The sequence below is a fragment of the Chiloscyllium punctatum genome, chromosome 4 (genome assembly GCF_047496795.1).
Source record: "Chiloscyllium punctatum isolate Juve2018m chromosome 4, sChiPun1.3, whole genome shotgun sequence".
Lineage (NCBI taxonomy): Eukaryota > Metazoa > Chordata > Chondrichthyes > Orectolobiformes > Hemiscylliidae > Chiloscyllium > Chiloscyllium punctatum.
The window spans coordinates 103,205,912-103,228,646 of NC_092742.1; the positions used below are offsets into that span (position 1 = coordinate 103,205,912).

The 22,735-nt window shown below is 46.8% G+C and overlaps 2 protein-coding genes and 1 pseudogene across 16 annotated transcripts in view; 2 read left to right on the forward strand and 1 right to left on the reverse strand.

Annotated features, from left to right (window-relative positions):
• ptgr2 (prostaglandin reductase 2) overlaps positions 1-13,566 on the reverse strand; it is a 49,979-nt gene extending 36,413 nt beyond the window's left edge. For 6 of the 11 annotated variants that reach the window (XR_011960523.1, XR_011960524.1, XR_011960525.1 and 3 more), the window contains exons 1-4: positions 13,426-13,523; positions 12,626-12,739; positions 5,832-5,959; positions 217-335 (exon numbers count right to left, since the gene is read on the reverse strand). Coding sequence is in view for 8 of the 11 variants with exons in the window: in XM_072569456.1 (XP_072425557.1) it covers positions 217-335; positions 5,832-5,871 (159 nt within the window). In the remaining 3 variants the exon portion in view is untranslated. Of the gene's footprint in view, positions 1-216; positions 336-5,831; positions 5,960-12,625; positions 12,740-12,904; positions 13,200-13,360; positions 13,380-13,421 lie in introns of those variants that run through there. The other 5 variants (XM_072569450.1, XM_072569453.1, XM_072569451.1 and 2 more) reach the window with 5 other exon arrangements.
• A 44-nt stretch (positions 13,567-13,610) lies between these two features.
• The window catches only part of mideasb (mitotic deacetylase associated SANT domain protein b), an 83,573-nt gene continuing 74,448 nt past the window's right edge, over positions 13,611-22,735 (forward strand). For 3 of the 5 annotated variants that reach the window (XM_072569442.1, XM_072569441.1, XM_072569447.1), the window contains exon 1: positions 13,611-13,902. The gene's annotated coding sequence lies outside the window, so the exon portion shown is untranslated. Of the gene's footprint in view, positions 13,903-14,823; positions 14,896-21,910; positions 21,929-22,735 lie in introns of those variants that run through there. The other 2 variants (XM_072569443.1, XM_072569445.1) reach the window with 2 other exon arrangements.
• Positions 16,672-16,830, forward strand: LOC140476645 (U2 spliceosomal RNA; annotated as a pseudogene).

A 22,735-nucleotide genomic window follows, 5' to 3' on the forward strand; every position in this document is an offset into this window, starting at 1 on the left:
ACTTCATGCACAAATAATGGCAGAATATGCTGCGTATGAAATGCAAACTTGAACTTCCCTCCTCACGCCCATTGTCTGGTTGATAAAAGATTCCTGATAAGACAAGTCCAGCATTGTGATGGACTCTCGATTGTCTAAAGGTTGACATTATGTCTGAGAAAAAAAACGTCGAGGTAAACATTGCATCCGAGCAACCCAAAAGGAACATGTACCTACCATGTAAGGATCCACAGACAGGAATTTGGTGCAAACCTTCACTTGCCCCTCTTGCAAATCCTGAGGCAGGTAACTCACTTCCACCCTAAAATTCTCAGCAACTGGCTCTCCATTTTTCCCTGAGGACAGAAGGAAGGAGGAAACATAAATACTCCTTTCCTGGAGATCAATCTGGGTGCCCTCTTCCTTGATGTGAGCCATAGATCACAGCGTTTACCAGACTAGTAATCCACAGGACACACATTCAATTACAGCAAATTTGAATTGCTTTACCTTTAAAACAAACATTTGTAAAAATTATCTTGAAACTGGCAGGCGACAATAAAAACCCAATGGTTTAGTAATGTCTCCTTACAAAGGCAATTCTACTGTCCTTATCCAGATTGGCCACATGCAGATGAGCAACAAATGCTGGTCTTGTAAGTGAAGTCTTGATCCTGAGAAGAGAGCATGGCAGTCTCAGCTATTCCTTGTGTGAGGTTACTAACACAGGGGGTTTTATTTGACGTGAGATTAACTTGAACATAAAGTTGGTGTGGATATTCACAGAGTCTTACAACAGGTTAGCACTGCTGCCTCACAGTGAGAGGGAGGGTCCCAGGTTCGAATCCCACCTCAGGCAAGGAGTTTGCACATTCTCCCAGTGTCTGTGGGTGTTCCCTCCGGGTGCTCCGGTTTCCTCCCACAGTCCAAAGATGTGCAGGTCAGGTGAATTGGCCCTTAGTGTTAGGTGCATTAGTCAGAGGGAGGGGGGTCTGGCTGGGTTACTCTTCAGAGGGTCGGTGTGGACTTGTTGGGCCGAAGGGCCTGTTTCCACACTGTAGGGAATCTAATCTGATCTTCCAACACTTCAAAAGAGATTGTAAGGACGGTGGCTTCCTATTTTCCTGCATCTTTGATTATGGACTGAAATGGGAAAAAGAATTGTTTTAAAAGCATTGTTGCACACTTTAAAAACAAGTTGCCCGTTGTAAGTGTTGTTTAACACAGTTACTTGTTCAGTGGGGGAAACCTAGTTCCAAATGAGCTGGAGCTACGGGCTGTGTACAAATGGAGATTTGGCTAGCAAAAAGTATTGGATTGTCATCGTCACCATTTCACAGCCGAAAGGTCCCCTTGCCTGTCAACAAATTTGAGAGTGACTCCTAATTAGCTAAACAGATTGGGGGTGTGAATGTTCAGGATATAACCCAATGGACCTTTGAAAGGGGAGGAGCTGTTTCTGTTCTGCAGTAAAAAGCAACTCGGACCTGAAGAAACCCTCATCTGCTGCTAGGAGCTGTGAATTTTGTTTTTAAGGAATAAATCAGAGACCTTTTAAGTGTGAACCAGTCACCCTGTACCTTCTGCAAACAAGTGAAGTACCTGGAGAAAGAAGATTGAGAAGCAGCATTCTGAACAGCAAAAGGGTCACCTCAGCAAACCCTGTAAACAAGGGTCAGTGACCTGCCCTCCCAATCTTCCCCAACTTCACAAACACCTTCCACCCTGACCTTCAGTTCACATGGACTACCTCTGACACCTCCCTCCCCCTACTGGGCTTCTTCATCTCCGGCGACCAACTCAACACGGACATCTGTTTCAGACCCACAGGCTCCCACAGCTACCTTGACATCAGCTCCTTGCACCCCCGCTCCCCTCCCCTCCTATAAAAACATAATCCCTCACTTCCAATCCCTCTGCCTCCATCATATCTCTACCTAGGAGGCGCAATTCCACTCCCAAACATCCCAGATGGCCTATTTCAAGGACTGCAATTTCCCCTCCCACGTGGTCAACAATACCCTCCAGCGCATCTCCTCCACTACCTTTACCTCCACCCTCAAACCCCACCCCTCCAACTGCAACAAGAGTAGAACACCCCTGGCCCTCACCTTCTATCCCATTAATCTCTGGATACAGCGCATTGTCCTCTGCCATTTACACCACCTATAGTCAGACCTCACCCACCGCACCCCTATCTTCATTCTGCAGAGACCATTCCCTCAGGGAATCCCTCGTTAGATCCGCAACTCCCTACCAACTCGCCCTCCACACCCGGCAACTTCCCCTGCTGCCGCACAAGGTGTAAAAACCCACATCCACACCACCACACCCCTCACCGCCGTCCAAGGCCCCAAAAGGATCTTTTCACATCGAGCAGAGATTTTCCTGCACGTCCACCCAACTCACTTCTGTTGATATCGGCAATTGGTTGCTTCCATCTCTCCGCCCATTTGCATTCTTATGGCTACTGCTGCTTCCGCTTACCCTGAAGGTAGTGTCTCTTGCTGTGCAAGACAGCTATCCCAATCTCACATTTAACATCCTTTCACTAACACTGATCTGTTCACAGAACATGTACTCTAGTTGAGTGCAGTGAGGCTCATTTCACTGTTCCCCACCATGACCTACAGCCTCTCCTGTTCTGACTTGAAGCCAACCCCAACCTGCAGCCTCAATAGACAAAAGACAATAAGTGCAGGAGCAGGCCATTTGGCCCTTCGATCCAGCACCACCATTCATTATAATCATGGCTATCCATCCACAATCAACATCCTGTTCCTGCCTTATCCCCATAACCCTTGATTCCACTATCTTTAAGAGATCTATCCATCTCTTTCTTGAAAGCATCCAGAGAGTTGGCCTCCACTGCCTTCTGGGGCAGAGCATTCCACATGTCCAATATTCTCTGGGTGAAGACGTTTCTCCTCAACTCTGTTCTAAGTGGCCAACCCCTTATTTTTAAGCTGTGTCCTCTGGTTCTGGACTCCACCATCAGCAGAATCATGTTTCCTGTCTCCAGAGTGTCCAATCCTTTAATACTCTTATACGTCTCAATCAGATCCCCACTCATCCTTCTAAACTCAAGTGTACACAAGCCCAGTCGCTCCAGTCTTTCAATATGTGATAGTCCCGCCATTCCGGGAATTGACCTCGTGAACCAACGCTGCACTCCCTCAATAGCCAGAACGTCCTTCCTCAAATTTGGAGGCCAAAACTGCACACAATACTCCAGGCCTTTCCTCGATCCAGTCGATGCTGGGATCTGGGAGTTGGCAGGGGCAGGATCAGCTTCAGGAGTCACTTTCACAAAAGATCATGGATTATAAACAGCCCTGGTACTCCTGGAGAATGGAAGAGCTACACTAAATAGCAGCAATTTGGTTGAAGTTAGCTACAGACCAGCGAGCAGGACAGGAGAAAGGTGAATAACATTAGAGAAGAAAAGGAGACGTGGCATTTGAAAACTTCTGCGCAGAAGCAGCACTTTAAACTTTGGCTTGGTATTTCCTCAGGAACATATAACAGTACACCACAGAATAGGCCCTCGGTGTTGTGCTGACCATTTATCCTACTCTAAGTCAAACTAACCCTACATTTTACTATCATCCATGTTCCATATCCAAGAGTCGCCTCAATGTCCCGAATGTATCTGACTCTACTACCACGAACGTGCAAGCAGAAAGTTACAATTTTATTTCAAATTTTTAAAAAATGTCTTTTATTTTCAAAGTGACTTTGCTGAGTGGCGTGACTTCACTTAGCAATGTGAAGTATTGCGTCTTACAGATTGTGAAGCTGTAATGGTTTGAAAAGGAAGATTACCCAAAACCTAGCACATCGGTTCCCTGTGGAATCGATGACTCACCTTAGAGTTGCAACTCTCAGGAATGAAACAACAACTTTAAGTGAGGACTTCCTGTACATCAGCCTATGTTCAGCTGATAGTGACGATACAAAGCCTGGGTTCAAAGTGGAAATTTCCACCTCCTGATTGCAATTGGCTGCACCCCTCTCTGCTCTTCGGGGACTGTTTCCTGCATGACTGTGGGTTTGTCGCATGATGCTCCCTGTGATGTATGCCTATGGATAAGCTAATGGAGTGCAAATGGACACTTTAGGATAAGCAGAAGCAGCAGTAACCATGAGAAGGCAAATGGGTAGAGAGATGGAGAGCAACCAGTTCCAGCCCTTCTGCACCAAAATGCAGCATTTTCACACAAATTGCTCCGATATCCACATATGAGGTGGGGCGGGTTGGTGGTAGCTGCCCTAAGAAGAGGGAGCCCACTTCTTTAGATCAGGGTTTATGCTGAATGCACTGACAAGTGCCCGGGATATCAGCTACTGCACTCTCATGCAGGCCTTTCACCTTGATATTCTGATCTGATAGAGCACTGAGGGGTCAAGTGCAGGGTAGAAGTTTGTATCAGGCACCAATACAAAAATACTGCTCTGGCTTGACCAAATTAACCAGCATGCAGCGGGGATGGCAAGAATGGGCCAGAATAGCCTAGATCAGCAAGAGGGGTTACCAAGTAGACAGAAACCGGAATGCAGGGTCACAGCTACAACCACACAAGATGCTGTAACACAGAATTCCTAATGGACAGCTGATTGGATGAAGAAGTAGTGTGACCAAATTACTCTCAAGAGTTGGTCAGCTCAGTTAGTTGGATGACAATACACAGCAATTCCAACAGCGCAGGTTCAATTTCAGCATCAGCTGTGGTTACCAGGAGGAATCTCCTTCTCAACCTCTCCCCTTGCCCAAGGCATGGTGATCCCCAGGTTAATTCATCACCAGTTGTCCTTCTAATGAGAGCAGCAGCCCAATGGTCTGGAAGATTACAATGATCTTGCCTTTTGCATAAATAGGTTACTGGAAATGGAAAACTTTCATTTATATAGCACTCCTCACAATCTCAGGATGCTTTCAACATGCTTTAGAACCAACTTGTGTTTAATGGTATAGGTACTACTATAATGTGGCAAATGTGGTGATCTATTTGTGCACAGAATGCTCCCGCAAACAGGAAGTCAACAGTGATTTGATAATCTATTTTGCCAATTTTGACAGAGGGACAAATATTGGCCAGGACACCAGGGAGATTTCTTCCTGCTCCGAATGATCTATTACATCCAGTTCTTTAAAGACTCTTCCATGGTGTGTGATGTTGCTGGCAAGTCATCCCTCATTACCAGTTGAACTCAGATGCCGGTGAGGGCAGCCAAGAGTCAACTGCCTTTCTGCCAGGCTGGAGTCACATGTAGGCAGAGTTCCTTCCCTGAAGGGTATTAGTGAACCAGATGGATTGTCAAAACAATGATAGTTTTGTGGCAACCATTACTTTCAATTCCAGATTCTGTGCGTTATTAATTGAATTTAAAGTCCACCAGTGTTCTTCCCCCCCCCCCCCCCCCCCCCCAACTTTGGAGATCTTCCTCAACAGTCCACTCCATCTTGCCGATGTCACCACTAGGTGGCACAGTGGCTTAACGTGCTCAGACCAAAGTGGTAAGTGACGCAGGGAGGAGGAGGAGGGAGGACAGTGAGATTATAGTGGCCAGCAGCAAGGGGGAGCAGGGCAAAGTCTCCCCCTCCCCCATTAGCAGGGGGGGGGGGCAGTCAGGAGACTCTGTCACAGCCACCATGTTGCATGCACTGGTGTCCATCTTTGTTGGCCATCTTGCAGTTCAATGACACACGTGCCGCGCCTTAAAACCTACCACTTTGACCAAGGTGTTCCTTTTCTTTTGTTTAAATCCTGGATAAAACCGCATATTTTAAAATAACCATTTAAAACTGGTGTCAGGGAAGTGAGTTAATGGATTGCTCAAATGACACTCACCTGGCCGAGAGTTTAATACGACTTGTTGAATCGATGCCATTTGGACAGTGAAAATTGACTGGGTTTATAATACTCGCTGAAGTGAGGCACTGGAATGGACACAATTGGCTTGTTTCTACGAAAGGTATCTGTTAAAACCAGAAGAATTGGGTAAATATCTGCAATTAACAAACCAAACAAAAAAAATCTCAAACTTTGGTTTGCTTTCCCCAGTATTTTGTTCCTGCTCCTAAACTGAGACCACTGAACAAACCACCTGGATCTCAGCAAGACATTTGATAAGGTGCCATATGAAAAGGTAACTCGGATTAGAATGAACTTTGTCTCACGAACTGACATGAGTACAGCAAAAAGTTTCTCTGTCGCCACTTAGGAACAGATTCTGAAGTACAAGTCCTGAGGAAAAAAATTTAGAAGTAGAAAGAAATAGAGTCTAGCATTTACAGATCTACATGCTGTCTTAGGTACAAAGTCATAGGAATTTAGCAAAAAAAATAAATAAAGAGTTTAGAATAACAGGGCGGCACGTTGGCTCAGTAGTTAGCACTGCTGCCTCACAGCGCCAGGGTCCCAGGTTCGATTCCTGCCTTGAGTGACTGTCTGTGTGGAGTTTGCACATTCTCCCCGTATCTGCGTGGGTTTCCTCCGGGTGCTCCGGTTTCCTCCCACAGTCCAAAGATGGGCAGGTCAGGGTGAATTGGCCGTGCTAAATTGCCCAGAGTGCTAGGTGCATGAGTCAGGGGTAAATACAGGGTAGTGGAATGGGTTTGGGTGGGTTACTCTGTGGAGGGTTCATGTGGACTTGTTGGGCCAAATGGCCTGTTTCCACGCTGTAGGGAATCTAAAAACAGTCCTTCCGATCCAGACTGCACTGGCATCTAGCCTCCAGACCTTGCCAAGCTTCAACTCAAGGCCAGGAGTCCGTGCTGACTTCACTCAAGGGAGGAAGAAGAAAGGAAAAAAAAACCATGTGTAGGAAACAAAAAGGAAGGATTGAGCAGATGAGCTCCAACAGAGGAGTCCTACTCTGCCGCCATCTTGGAAAAAGATTGAGGAGCTGGACGAGACTTCAAGGTTTTGGGGGAATACATTCCCATGTACAGAAGACTGCTCAAGCACAAGAATTGGGGATTGGCACCAGAGGGATCAGCACTGGGGCCTCAACTGTTTACAACCTATATTTATCACGTGGGCGAAGGGACTGACCGCACTGTAGTCAAATTTGCTGAGGACAGAAAAGAAGGAGGATACAAAGGGATCTGGGCAGATTGAATGAGGGAGAAGTGGCACAAAAAAAGTGGGAATAAATGAGAACTGGGAGGAAGAATGGAAAAGCAGAATGTTATTTAAATGGAGAGAGAAAGGCTCCAGTACCCCTCAGTTACAAAATACCCGCAGGTATAGCAAATAATTGGAAAGGCAAATGGAAGGTTGTCTTTATGGTAAGGGAGGTGGTATATCAGAGCACACACACACCTGGCTACAGCGGTACAGGCCTTTGATGAGACCACATCGGGAGGGCCACAATACAGTTTTGGACACTTTATTAAAGGACGGACAAACCTACGTAGAAGACATTTCAGGGAAGATGCCCTCAACTGACTCTTGGGACATAGGGTTTCTCTTACAAAGAGAAAGTCTTTACAGTTTGGGCCTGTATCCGTCGGGGGTTAGAAGAAAGAAGGTGATTTTATTGAATCACAGGATCTGGAGGGGTTTTGATGCTGGAATCAGAGGCTATGTCCCATCTTGCCACTCCCATTGGGGACATATTGAACTCTGGAGATGGGCAGAGCTCCTATTTAACATGGAGGGTCGTTGGTGTGTGGAATTCTCTTCCACCGACAGCAGTGGATGCTGGCTCATTGAATGTATATAAGGGGGTGATGGACAGAGTTTTGACTTACAAGTGGCTTGAAGGCACTGACAGGAAAGTGTGATTAAGGTTGCAATCAGACTACCTCAGTCCTAAGAGTCCTCGGTCATTATGTTCATGGCTAATTTCAACATTGACTTGACCTGTCTATAACATACTGCTGGCATGCCCTCCTGCACTCTCCATTGAACCAGAGTTGATCCCCTGGCCTGATGGTAATGGTTGAGTGGGGTCATCCCAGGCCACGAGGTTGCAGATTGTACTGGAATACAATTCTGCTGCTGTTAATGGCCCCAGTGCCTCATGGATACCCAGTGTTGAGCTGCTAGATCAGTTCAAAGTCTGTCCCATTTAGTGCGGGGATAGTGCCACACAGCACACAATGGAGGTTATTCTCAATGGGAAGGCAGGACTTCGTCTCCACAAAGACTGTGCGGTGGTCACTTTTACCGATACTCACCTGCCGGCTGCAGCAAGGATGAAGTCAAGTACGTTTTTTCCTCTTATTGGTTCCTTCACCAGCTGCCACAGACCCAGTCTGGGAATTATACCCTTAAGGACCCAACCAGCTCGATCAGTGATGCTGCTGCTGAGCCACTCTTGGTGGTGGACATTGAAATCCCCCACCCAGAGTACATATTGTGCTCTTGCCACCCTCAGCGCTTCCTCCAAATGTTGTTCAACATTGAGGAGTACTGATTCATCAGCTGAAAGAGGACAGTACGTGGTAACCAGTAAGAGGTTTCCTTGCCCATGTTTAACCTGAAGGTTAAACCTGACACTTCATGGCACCTGGAGTTGATGTCAAGGACTCCCAGGGAACTCCCTCCCGACTATATCCCGCTGTGCCACCACCTCTGCTGGGTCCCTCCTGCGGGTGGGACAGGACATATCCAGGGACAGTAATGGTGGTGTCTGGGGTGTTATCTGTAAGATATGATGCCGTAAGAATGCCTATGTTGGGCTGTTGCTTGATTAGTCTGTGAGACAGCTCTCCCAATTTCAGTACTAGCCCTCAGATGTCGGTTAGGAGGACTTTGCATGGTCGACAGGGCTGTTCGTGTTTTTGTCATTGTCTTCTGCGGTTCCAGGTGGTCCGGTTGGTTTCATTGTTGTGACTTTCTAGCCACCTCCCCTTTGATGGTGGAATGAGCTCAAAGCGCTGACTGGCCTACCCTGGTTCCGACATTCATACCTTCATCCTCATTAGCTTTGGAGGCAGACTTCCAGAGTCAGACAATGCTCGGACAGAAAAAGGCTCCCCTCCTCAGTTCTAAAACGGCAATTCTTAAAATTTTAAAAGCAATGCCACTTTTCCTGGGCTCATCCATAACAGTCCTTTTCACATGTGATATTCCAGTCCAATTCAAGTGAATGCAAAAGCACCACCTGCCTCCTAATTGTTGCCTGTCTTTACGTGTCGGCCCGAAATACAGCGGGGCTGCAGAAATGTGGGGTAGTCATCATCTTACTGAATGGGGTATCGGGCTGGAGGGACCAAGTGGCCAGTGCAATCCTGCTGCTAACATGTACATTCACATGTTACTGGTGATATTCTTGCATGGACACCTCCAGGTCCTTCACGAGGTCAATGTCCTCCAACCTCAATATTATCAAACATGTTGAAAATATAAGCACAGCTGAACATTTTGGGGACACGTTCCTAACAGTATGTCCGATTTGCTACAACGCTGCCACTCCATTCAGTGCAGCAAGTGTCAATCTCCATCCTATGGTGCAGAAAGGGGATGTATCACCCAAACTCTCTGCTGCCAACAATTTGATTAACATTCTCCCCCCCCACCGCCCAACCACCCTTTGCTTGTTTGCTCTGGGTTACAATGGGGAGTTGCCAGAGAAAGGGGCTCAGGGCTCTCACATGCAACTGCACTCCGTATCCATCTGGTCCCCATCACTATCTCAATGTCACTATCCCATCTTCCCCTCTCCCTCAGGGGCACACATTCCCTCACTGCCTCCCCTCCAACTCTCCTCCCCATCCAGCCACCCCTGCTAATTACACACCCCACTCAGCACACTGCTCCGTGAAGGGGTATCAGCTACTTTTTAAAAAAAAAAGATGAACTCCAATTCAAGTGGGGACATCCTTCAAGGGGCAACACCCCGTAAGACCCTCCCTCAGCTCAATTCAGAAGATCCATCTAGATCCGTCAGAGGAGGAGACAAGGAGCTGCCCTGGTGTTCAGAAATAGGTATCAGACCCAACACTTTGCAATGCCTTGTTTCAGAAATTTTAACAGGGAGGACATATCAAAAGCATGTAATTAGCCGCAATGCTCAGGCTTATGGAAAATGCAATACAATTTCTCTAAGTGTCAGGTCAGAAGTTCTAGCCCTTGAACCAAAACAACTGTTTCCATTCCTTGTTTGCAATTTGAAGTTCTAAAAGGTTTGTAATTAGAGTACTTCATAGAAACCATAGAATGCCGACAGTGTAGAAACAGGCCATTTGGCCGAACAGGTCCACACACTGACCTTCTGAACAGTATCCCACTCAGACCCATTCACCTACTCTGTTACTCTCCATTTCCCCTGGACGTCCAGGTACATGGATCACAAAAGTTAGTATGCAGGCACAACCAGTGGTAAGGAAGGGCTGCTGTTTATTGCAAGGGAATGGGTGATAAAAGTGGAACACAAACAGATTGAGATTGTACCTGGAATACAGCAGACATTTTATTTCAGAAAGGATAAGTGTACATGTTACACTTATTTATTACACAGTTACGTCATTTGGCTGATATATTCTCAATCAGAACAAGTTCCAATAGCTCACAGCAATTTGAGCTATCAGCAAAATCAGTCAGACCTCCCACTAAAAACTATCTGTATGTATGAGTTATCACTAGGGTAGGCCATTCAGCCCCTCCAGCCTGGTCTGCTGCCATTCAAGAAAATCATGGCTGATCGGATTGTAGTGTTTACTTCCTGACCCTCCATAACCTTGGACTATCTTAACAGTCAAGAATATCTCAACCTCTGCCTTAAAAGGTATTCAATGACGTCCCCCACACCCAAGCCACTTCATCACTTTTAAACAGAAGTTTAAGACAAAAGTGAGGATGGCAGATGCTGGAAATCAGAGTCTGGATTGGAGTGGTGCTGGAAAAGCACAGCAGGTCAGGCAGCATCCGAGGAGCAGGAAACCCGGATGCTGCCTGACTGGCTGTGCTTTTCCAGCACCACTCTAGCCCCTGGTTCCAGTCTGTTCCTCAAGATGAAATATCCTCTCACCATCCACCATGTCCAGTTCCCTCAGGATCTTGTATGTTTCAACAAGATTATCTCTCTAAGTTTCTAAACTCCAATGAAAACAGACCCAACATATCTAATCTTCCCACACCCAGCCCTACATAAATAAAAAAAAAGTAATTGATAGAGTCAACCTTCATTGAACTGGCTGTAACACACACACACGCCTTTCTGACATAAAATGTACGCTGTATTCCAAATGCAATCTCACCATTGTCCTACATAACTATTTTATCTCCCATTTCCCTACGATAAACAGCAGCTCTTCCTTACCACTTGTTGTGCCTGCATACAAACTTTTGTGATCCATGTACCCAGAAGCCCAAATCCCCCGTAGCTCAGATTCTGCAATGTCTCTCTCAATAATGCTGATTTTCTAATCTTCCTGTTGAAGTGCATGAGCTCATAATCCCCCTCCCACTACATTCCACCTGCCAACTCACTCACCTGTCTCTATCCTTTGCAGCCTCCCTGTCTCCTCTTCACAACCTATTCTCCTGACGACCTGTGCCATTGTATTTTCTCTGGTCGGGGAAGTCCAGTCCAGTCTAAGGGGGTCAGGGGCACAATCTTCAATCTTGAGAAGTAGGAGAGCATCGCGGGACTGGCAGAGATTACGGGACAATAGAGAGGGGTAAGGGCATGGAGGGACTTGAGAATGCCAGAACAAACAAAAAGGTGGCGTTGGTTAACCAGGAGCCTATGTAAGACAGTGAACTCCCAGCGAGAGTCAGGGCACAGGCGCAAGTGGACGAGATTTAGGAGACCCCACCCAGGAGTGTATTGGAATAGCCAAGTTTAAAAGATTGCAGCTATAGAATGGCCGAGGAAACTGTGGGCTTGGGTGGTTTACAGTGGTGAAAAATTAACAGTCTCAGTGAGAGAGAGCAGACCTGCAGTTGAAAGTTCATCAAACGTGCCAGCAGGGTTCCAGCCTGGTTCAGTCAGTCAACAACAGCTGACAGGGAGGGAGATGGATTCAACAGATAGGGAACAAAATGGTTTTTAAATTTGTTTACGGGGCATGGGCGTCACTGCCTGGCCCGGCATTGATTGCCCGTCCCTAGCTGACCCTGAGAAACTGGGGATGAGCTGCTTTCTTGAACCGCTGCAGCCTGTGCACTGTCGATTGACCCACAATGCCTTCGGGGGGGGGGGAGAGAAGAGGAGGGAACACCAGCACTGATACACTTCCAACTCAAGATGGTGAGTACCTTGGAGGCAAATGTGCAGGTAGTGGTGCCTCTGTCCACACAGGTAGGTTTGAGAGTTTGGAAATGCGAATTGTAAACAGTCCACACTGCTACAGAGTATCAACGGTGGAGGGAGTGTTGTGCTGGATGTGGTTCTATTGCCTGGTTGGTGTGAAGGTGCTCAGGTGAGGTCTCAAGGCAATTGCTACAGGCTGTCCACTCAATATTCCCAGAATAGAGGCCAGGCATTTAGACAGTACGACAACTTACAATTCACCACATCCCATTTGCACATCAACAATTCACTTCAGGTGCCATTTCTCACACACATAATCTCTCCAATCCGCAGAAACATTTAAATTAACATCTTACTCACCAGCCCCAGCAACAGGGCGAGAAAATAAAGACACATCCACACGTATAATCCTGTGTAAAAGAGTGCACCCACTCACCTTCCCTTTTATATTGGTGTTTAAGACAAGCCCCATTAATAGCAACCTTTTAACAGGCACATGGGTGTACACAAACTCCCACCTCAGCCGGAATTTACGAGCTGCATCCGGGTCCTATCAAAATAAAGTGCAACCACATTAATAAAACTGTGAATTCTAGATTAGAAATTGACAATATTTACTCATGATAAAGATGGGCTGAACAAGGCAATTCACCCCCTTCCCGCCCCGAACGTTTCCGATCCAGACAGACAGAGCAAAACAGAACAGAACCCAGACCTTCCCTGGAATAAACTACATAATTCTTCCTTCGGGGGTAACCGTGTAACCTGGGGTCAGGAGCCTGGGGAGGAAACGTTCAGAGTCTGATCTGCTGAGTAGTATTTTCTCTTGCCACACCACAGTGATCCTAGAATCACAGCTTAGTGTAGAGAGAGAGAGACAGATCAACACAGACAGCAGCTGCGTTCTCTCTGCAACCAACAGGTCACAATCCTGCAATCCTACTTTTCTGTTGGAACTGAAACCCCACCCTGTTTACGCTCCCTTTTTTGGGGTAAATTAAAACGCCCCCGCTCCGCCCTCCAGCAACTGGTTTTTACATTCACCCCAATTCAAAACACGATCAACTCCCTCTGGGCAAAAAAAAAGTCAACCCTTCCCCCGGAAACTTGACACCCAGTGCAATTTAGTCGCAGACATAACCCCATCTCTCCTCCCTTCCCCCAGAGAAACCTCAAGTACTGTCCAGCAGTGTTGCAGATTCCCCTCCCAGCCAGTTATAAAGCAAACACACTCGCCAACGTGAGGCAGTTACTTGCAACCAGTTTACCAGTGTCGACCCTTTTCATGCAACGTGTGCAAGTCCAAGTTGTGAAATAGCAAATGCAACTCCCCCCTCCTCCTCCTCCTCCTCCTCCTCCCTCCCAGGGAACAAGTCCTGCCTCAGACACAGGAAAGGGCAGAAAAAAAAAGTCCTTTTAGTTCTGGTTGGGGGGAGGTATTTAAAAGCAAGAGATCCCATTTCCAAAAAAAAAAGCCACTTCTTTTGTATTAAAAAAAACAAAGTGGTGGTGATCTGCTGACAGGCTGGGTTCTGACGTCAGTGCATAACTTTTATGAAGACGTAGTTTCTTAACTAGGAAGTGAGCCACCAACAGTTTGCAAGGCGAAATTTGGAGGAAAAAAAAGTTCTGGATTGAGAAACTGCTGGGCGATTTTGCAAAAGGAGAGGGAGGGGGTTGGAGAAAAAAAACCAAGCAAACACTCTGGCCTGAGTAAGTTACAGAAGTTTGGTATTTGTTGTGTTTTGATTGTGTTTTATATATATAAAGACCGCCCGTGTGTGCTCTTGTCCCTTCTGTGAGTGCGTGTGAGAGTTGGAGAGGGATGGTCAGTGCGGTGCTCAGTTTCCTCGGCCTGGTGTTGAAATTGACGTGAGCAGGTGACCCCCCTGCAGTTTGCAGCCAGAAAACTGGGGGAGGGAGACCAATTACATCTCCGTTTTCACCCCCCCCAGCCTTTCAACGCTGGAAACGTTTGGTCTTCTTTGCATTGCAAACGGCCTGGTTCTTTTGCTTTCCCCTCCCCACCACCAAAAAAAAAGTTGCTTTAGATTCCCCCCCGTGCAAAGTTTTATTTTTGCAAAGAGGAGAGACAGACACCAGGTTGACGCGACATAAAACTCTTGAAAGCTTTCATTTTCAGACTGACCTCGCTCTTCCTGGTTAAAAACCCCCCATGCGAGTCTGCAACCCTGTGGAAAGTCCCGGTGTATTGACAGGATTTAAAGGCGCTGCGTGCCATTGGGGAGGGGAGTATTAATCGCTTTCGGTCGGTCGGTCGGCCCAACAGGAAATAAGAGAGCCCAGGGCCGTTTGTGCGTGGGATTGGGAGAGGTGGAATGTTCCTCCACCAAAAAAGAACAGTGTTGGTTTTGTTGCATTCAGAGTGAAGGGATTTGGGAGAGGTGCTGAGGGATGCTGCAAAAACGCTCATGATTGTGCAATTGTAATGTCGCTTGCAGTCTCTGTGTGTGTGTGTTTTCTCTCAGCCCGCGATGAGGTAAACTCTATGACTCAGCCTGTCAGATGCAAGCTCGCCACAGCATTGCGATGGTGCACAGAGGCGGGGGCAGCAGCACTTAATGAGCGAAAGAGTGAATGGGGTTGGGGAGGTGGCTGACTATACAGGAGGTGGAGGTGTTGTTGCTGCTGCTGATTGCATTTATTTTTCCAAGGCTTGTTCGTCTGGCTCTGGGCTTGCCTCAGGTATGACTTGTTTCCCCTTTCCACTCAGGTCCTCCTCCTCCTACACCACTGTGACCACCCCCTCCGTGTGTGTGAGAGAGAGAGAGAGAAGTTCTCGCACGCTGGTGCGATCTGAGATTCTAATCTTGTTGAGATTTTGGGTTCTCTCTCTCTCTGTGAACGGGGATTGATTCTTATATAACGTGTTTTTTTCCCCCTTTGCACAAAGTAACGCCGCTTTAATGCGATGCAATGTTCACTTTTAAGATGGCTCTTGGGACAGCAGCTTGTCAAATGTACAACCGATTGAGGGGGGAGGGAATGGGGTGGGAGCAGGAAGTTTCTTTTGCACCCAACGTGGACCTTTCGCCCTCAGCATGTTATGAGCAACAGCCCGGCGCTATGTCAATGCAGGGCCTCCTCTGGGTTCACTGTACATTTGTGCATGGGAGACTGCTTTGGTACTAATATGTGAATTTTGGAGGGTCGGGTTGTTTTTTTTTGGGGGGGTGGGGGGTAACCAGGCGGGCGGAGGAAGTAGCTCTATGTAGCACTGTTCAAAGATGCGTGAAGATCCCGTGCCCGTACTACAAGCACCTGATTTGCAGGCAGATTGACTGCAGTGAACTGGGCAAGGGGAGCTGTTTCCTTTTAAGGGTTTGGGAGTATTTGGATTAGAGAGAGAGAGAGGAGGAGGACAGGCTGGGGGAACTTGCACTGCGTGCTTTGCAACTTCCTCTGCCCTCTCCAGGCTGATCACGTTGAGTTCATTGCTGCGTTGACTCTGTTTTCACTCTCTGTTAGTGAATATCACAGCATGGGGGGGGGATGTGGCACCCAGTGAGCTGGGAGGTGGAGGAGATACACAGGGGGAGGCTCTGGGGAGCGGGGGTACACGGTATCTCCCCCCCCCCCCGAGCTGTTCCAGGGCCCCCCTTACCCAAGAGTCTGGGGGAGATACATGAGGATGGGGGGAGAGATGCTCTTGCCTGATATCTGGGAGTTGGGGGGGGGGGGGGGGTGAGGGACACAATGCCCAGATGTGGGGGTGGGCACACTGGGCACTAATGGGAAGAGCCAAGGAAATTTGGCAAATTGGATCTGTGATTGGCTGAGTGTCAGGAAGCAGAGGGTGATGGTTGAGGGTTCCCCCTCACCCTGATGGGGAGTCTTTGTGGAATGGAGTCCCTCAGTGGTCAGTGTTTGTTGCCTTTGCTGTTTTGTGGTTTTTAGTAGTTCAGAGACTTGAGCATCACAAGGTTGATCGGTAAGTTCGCAGATGACAATTGGCGGGTGGTAAATCGTAGAAAGGTATAGATGTGCCGATCAGAGAGAAATTGATTCAATCTGAATAAGTGTGGGTTGAAGCACTTTGGGACAAACAAGGGAACACATGATGAACTGGAGCACCCTGGGAAGCACAGAGGATCATGGGAACCTTGGTGTGCATTTACTCTGGTCCCTTAAGGTATCAGTACAGGTGGGTAATTGAATTAAACATCCTTCATAGTCACTTGTACAAGAGTACAGTGAGAAGTTTTTACAGTGGCTGCCTTTTAATGGCGCCGTCAAGTTGGATAGAGTGGTTAAGAAGGCAGATGGTAGACCTGCCTTTATTAGTTGAGGCGGGGTGTAGGGAGACTTTGCTAACGCTGTATAAAACATTGCTTAGGTCAGAGTGTCATGTGAAGGGCACCTGATAAAGCGTTCTGGTTTTCCAGCTCCTCGGGTGCTGCCTGAACTGTGCTTTTCCAGCACCACTCTAATCTGGACACAGAGTATCATGTGCAGTTTTGGAACCTTTCTCAGCATTTTGGCTAAGATCAAGTGTAGTACCTGTTCTTATTAGTTTAATATTTGGTACGTCCCTTATCTGGGGACTATTGATTTCTGGATACCACAGGGAGGCGTTTGCCTAATGGTGTTATCACTAGACTATTAATCTAGAGACCCAGGTATGTTCTGAGGACTCAGGTTTAAATGTGCCACAGCTGATGGTGGAGTCATAGAGATGGACAGCTCTGAAACAGACTCCTCAGTCCAACTCGTCCATGCCAACCAGATATCCTAAATTGGTCTGGTCAAAATTTGAATTTAATAAAAATTTGGAATTGAGAGTGCAGTGATGACCATGAAACCATTCTCAATGGTTGGAAAATCCCATCTGGTTCATTTAGGAGACTCTTGTGGCACAGTGCTGGTATCCCCTATCTCTGAGGATCGGAGTTCAAATCTCACCTGTACGATAACAGTTCTGATTGGGTTGGTTCGAAAGTTTGGGAATCCACCTTATTGGAGGGATGTGATAGCACTGGAGAGGCTGCAGAGGGAATTTACCAGGATGTTGCCTGGGCTGGAGAGTTTCAGGTATGAAGAGTGATTGGATAGATTCAAATTGTTTTCCTTAGAGCTGAGGGGACGTGATTGGGATATATAAAGTTATTTAGATTAGATTACTTAGTGTGGAAACAGGCCCTTTGGCGGGTCGGTGTGGACTTGTTGGGCCGAAGCGCAACCCACCCATACCCCTACATTTACCCCTTACCTAACACTACGGGCAATTTAGCATGGCCAATTCACCTGACCTGCACATCTTTGGACTGTGGGAGGAAACCGGAGCACCCAGAGGAAACCCACGCAGACACGGGGAGAATGTGCAAACTCCACACAGTCAGTCGCCTGAGGCAGGAATTGAACCCGGGTCTCTGGCGCTGTGAGGCAGCAATGTTTGCCACCGTGCCGCCCATAATGTGAGGCAACATAAAGGGCATAGATAGGATGGACAGAAACCTTCCCTTTAATGGGGGAATTGGTGACCAAGGGTGTAGATTTAATGTAAGGGGCAGAAAGTTGAGAGGAGTTGTGAAACTTTAAAGGGTTCAGAAAAGATTTACAAGGATGTTGCCAGTGTTGGACGATTTGAGCCAAAGGGAGAGGCCGAACAGACTGGGGCTGTTTTCTCTAGAGTGTTGGAGGCTGAGGGGTGACCTTATAGAGGTTTATAAAATCATGAGGCTTATGGATAGAGTAAATAGACAAGGTCTTTTCCCTGGGGTGAGTTAGTGCAGAGGGCGTAGGTTTAGGGTGAGAGGGGAAAGATATAAAAGAGACCTAAGGAGCAACTTTTTCACACAGAGGATGGAATGAGCTGCCAGAGGATGTGGTGGAGGCTGGTACAATTGCAACATTTAAAAGGCATCTGGATGGGTATATGAATAGGAAGGGTTTGGAGGGATATGGGCTGGGTGCTGGCAGGTGGGACTAGATTGGGTTGGGATATCTGGTCAGACTGAAGGGCCTGTTTACCGTGTTGTACATCTCTGTTAGAAAACACTTGTTCACCAGAACATGGTGGGAACTTGCTGACTGAAAGGCTCGTGAAGGCAGAAACCCTCATAATATTGCCAGAAGTACTGAGATTAGAATAGTTAGGTAGCTTTTGATTGGCATGGACACAGTGGGTCAAAGGGCTTTCTTCTGTGCTGTAGATCTCTGTGACTCCCTGCCCAGTGAGGGTTAGATACACAGGGCATTGTGCCCAAGGTCTAGGACAGGCACACACAGGGCACCTTGCCCACCTCTGTTTAATGTCACTACCGGAAGAGGGCACCTCTGTCTTCTGCACATCCTCACCACAACACTAAACCCTAAGCCCCGCATTCATGTAGGCGCACTCTTTGTAACTCTGACGTCAAATCTGAACCTCTCTGATGTTTCTCCTTTGCTCTGGGTATGTGGAGATCATTCAGGAAGGATGTGAATGTACTGTGACAACTGTACCAGCAAAAAAAAATTCGCACAGAATTTGAGATGGAAAATGGCAATTCCGATCATTGCCAGAAAAACACACCTTGAAGAAGAATGCTGCATTTTCCGCAACTATTAATGCTGTGGTCCGGAATGTACCGTTGGAAGGGAAAGCAGGTTCAGCCGCAAATTTCAAAAGGAACTGGTTAATTTCTTTGATGGAAGAAGATTTGTGTGGCTGTGGGAAACAATCGGATGTTGAGATGAATAGATGGCGCTCTCTTTTTTAAATAAGTCAGCACAAGAACAATGGGTCAAAATCTTCGGTGCTGAATCATTTCATTATTGGAGTATTCTTGCATTGTGCTTAGTCCTTTAGCCTGCTCAAGGACTCAGTAATGTCATGGCTGATCCATATTCCTACCTAGACCCCCCCTTTGCCTTTGCGCCGCCCCCTCCCACCAAACCCCAGTAAATACCAGTCTCAACTGTGCATACTTTTGTCACGAGAGTGCATGGGGCAGCCCGTTCCGCTGTGCTTGAGTCAAGAGGGCCTGAACCAGACTGGCACCACAGCCTGCAATTTCATCTCCTAGGCCCAGCTCATAAGATAACCGGCCACTCTTTTTCCAGGCTTTAGTCTGGTAAACCTCTGGAATACTTGTAATGTATTTACTCTTTTTATTTAAATAAGGAGACCAACAGTGTACACCTTACTCCAGATGTGACCTTGTCAATGTCTAGTGTAACTGAAGCACAAACTCTTGCATTCAGTCCCCCTTCACGATTAAACATGATGTTCTATTAGCTTGTCTGATTACTTGCTGTACCTGCTTCATGCACTCTGCAAAGCTCTGCAATCCTTCACCATTTTAAGAACATGCTTCTTTTTTATCCTACCTGCCAAAATGGACATTTTCACATATTATTCTCTCTTTTCCAATTTAGTTGAACCTTTCCTGGATCTAGAGAGTTTTGAACAATTAAAATCGATGCATTAACTATCTCTCTAATCACATCTTTTAAAGCTGAAGTCCATCATGATCCAAGATATGTTAGCCCACAGCTCCCAACAATTTGCTGAACCCCACTTACGCAATTGTAATTTTTTTCTGACTCCCTCCTTCCCTTCCATTTCTGAACATGTATCCTCTGCAGTGGAGACCAATGCAAAATCCCTATTCATCTGCAATCTCCTTATTTTCCATTATTAATTCCTCATACTCCTATTTTGTTTTTAGGACCAATGCTCGCTTTGTTAACTCTCTTCCTTTTTGGATATTGATAGAAATTCTTACCATTTTTAAAAAAATTTAAGGCAACTTTTCTTTGTGTGTTCTGGTTTTTCCTTCATTACTCTTCTGATTAATTTTTTCCATGTTCCGTCCAGTCTTCTGATCTGCTACCCACCCTTGGGCCCTATGCTTTCTCTCTTTAAATTTGACACTACATTCCCTATAGTGTGGAAACAGCCCCTTTGGCCTGACAAGTCCACACCGACCCTCCGAAGAGTAATCTACTCAGACTCATTTCCCTCTGACTAATGCACCTAACACTACGGGCAATTTAGCATGGTCAATTCACCCTGACCTGCACATCTTTGGACTGTGGGAGGAAACCGGAGCACCCGGAGGAAACCCACGCAGACACTGGGAGAATGTGCAAACTCAACACAGTCAGTCGCCCGAGGCTGGAATCGAACCACTGTGCCGCCCCACGTCTTTAGTTAGTCCCAAGTGGTGACTCCAGCCAATCAGATGTTTGTTTCTCGTTGCAATCTACCAATTCGATGTATTCTGAAATATCCCTCGATGTCTGCCACTGCCTCTCTATTGACCTTTCAGTTAATCTAATTTGCCAGTATACTTTAGCTGGATCTGCTTTACTTTCAAAAGACTAGTTTTGCACCCACTCCTCTGTCTGTCAAATGGTATGTAAAATTCAATCACAATATGATCACCCCTCCAGGAGAATGAGGACTGCAGATGCTGGAGATCAGAGTCGAAGAGTGAGGTGCTGGAAAAGCACAGCCGGTCAGGCAGCATCCGAGGGGCAGGAGAATCGACGTTTTGGGCATAAGCCCTTCATCAGGAATGAGGCTTGTGGGGTGGGAAGGCTGAGAGATAAATAAGAGGGGGGTGGGGGGGGGGTGGAGGTAGCTGAGAATGTGATAGGTGGATGAAGGTGATAGGTCAGAGAGGAGGATGGAGCGGATAGGTGGGAAAGGTGATGGACAGGTCAGGAGGGCGGTACTGAGTTGGAGGCTTGGGACTGGGATAGGGTGGGGGTGGGGGGGAATAAGGAAACTAGTGAAATCCACATTGATCCCATGTTGTTGCAGAGTCCCAAGGCAGTATTTAAGCGTTCACGTCACAAACCCTATTGAATTTATTAGTGGTTACTTTATGTTCAAGGCACCCAATTTTTGATTCCCGCAAGTGGGTAACTATTTTCAACATCTACCTGATAAAATGGTGAAAGGATTTTAAGCCTCTCTGTCAGGTCACCCTTTGGCTTTCTGCTTTCTCCAGGAAGGAATCTGAAATGGCTCAACCTTCACAAATCAGTATATCCTTTTACTTCTGCTCTCATCCTTATGAGTCTTTTCTATACTCGTCCAAGTGCCTCTATATCCTTCCAGCAATAAAGAGATCAGAACTGTGCTTCAACTGTGGTCTAACCAAGGTTCAGGACAAGTTTATCATAACTTCACTGTAATAATTCAGGAGTGTAAACATCAGCTGAACGAATGCATCTGGGCTTTCTGAAACATGAGGTGGGAGAGTGAGTGACTCATTCCTCCGTATGGTCAGCGAGCAGGCAACTAGCAGCATTCCTGTCATCATTGGTCAGCCTAAATGCAATGGAACTGCAATAGATACATGTGGATAGAATATCACAAGCACCTTTTAAAAGGGTTATCTCATTTTGCAGTGTTTCACTGTGTTGTTTCTGTGTGTGTCTCTGTCTGTCTGTCTACCTGTCTCTCTCTCTCTCCCTCTCTCTCTCTCTCTGTGTCTCTCTCTCTCTCTCTCTCTCTCTCTCCCTCTGTATCTCTGTGCTGCCTACGCTTCCACAAGATGTACAGATCCTTTACAAGGCTTTTCTGAATCGTATTCAGCCCATCAATCTTTAGTTTTGTTGTGTCGATTGGGTCCTTGGTGTTCTTGCTCGAGGTGAAAATGATTCCGTTTCTCAAGTGACATACACCGATGTGGGGAAGGAGGATGCAGCTTGTCATTTTAAATGAGACTTCAAACCAAGGCACCGTCAACCCCTCAGATGAATATAAACACTCTGTGCAGAGGTAGGGTGTCCTTCCTGGGGTTCTGGTCAATATTTCCCCCTAGATTGACATCGCTGAGATCTGATTGCCTGGCTGTTGTGCTGTTTGTAGATGGTTGTATGTGGATTGGATGCCATGTCTCTTGCCTTTTAGAGAAGGGACAGGTGTTCCTTTCAGAAATATCTTACTAACTGTAAATGCTTGGGATGTGCCAAGTTCTATTTGGAGGGAGATGGTTTCTACTGCTGTGACAAAGTGTAAGTCGAGGTTTAGTGGTTGTTGAGCATCAGAGGCTACAAGGTTGATTGGACAGAATGCAGGCTCATACCTTTCCAGTCAAAGGTTTGTACAATGCCAGTTCCCTATATATTGCACCCAGTCGAGGCCTCATCCAATCGTCTCTTGATTAACAGATAACCATTGTGTGTTCCACTGGGTCTTGGCCAACCCTGCTAGACCCTAGTAGCTAAACTCACTGTTGAGTCAGACGGTAGTGGTTCGAAGCCCGACCCATAACCAGTTTTGTGATCTTCCATTAGGTGTAATGGTACCCAGCTGGGTGGCAGGTTGGCAGAAACCAGGAAGACCCGATCACACTTTTTTTCCAGAGATAGTCCAAGGGCTTTTGTCTATTCTTTTACCGTGCAGCTGACTTGTGAGGTGACTTCTGCTGGTCCCCCCCCCCCCCAAACAAACTCTGCTCTGAATAGGGTTTTTTGAGGTGCCCAGCAATGTTTTGGTGAGGTATAAATGCTGAGCTTGACCACGCCTCCAGTTTGAAGCAGCAGACAAAGTTTGTGCAATAATGCACCTCCGCAGACACAGCCT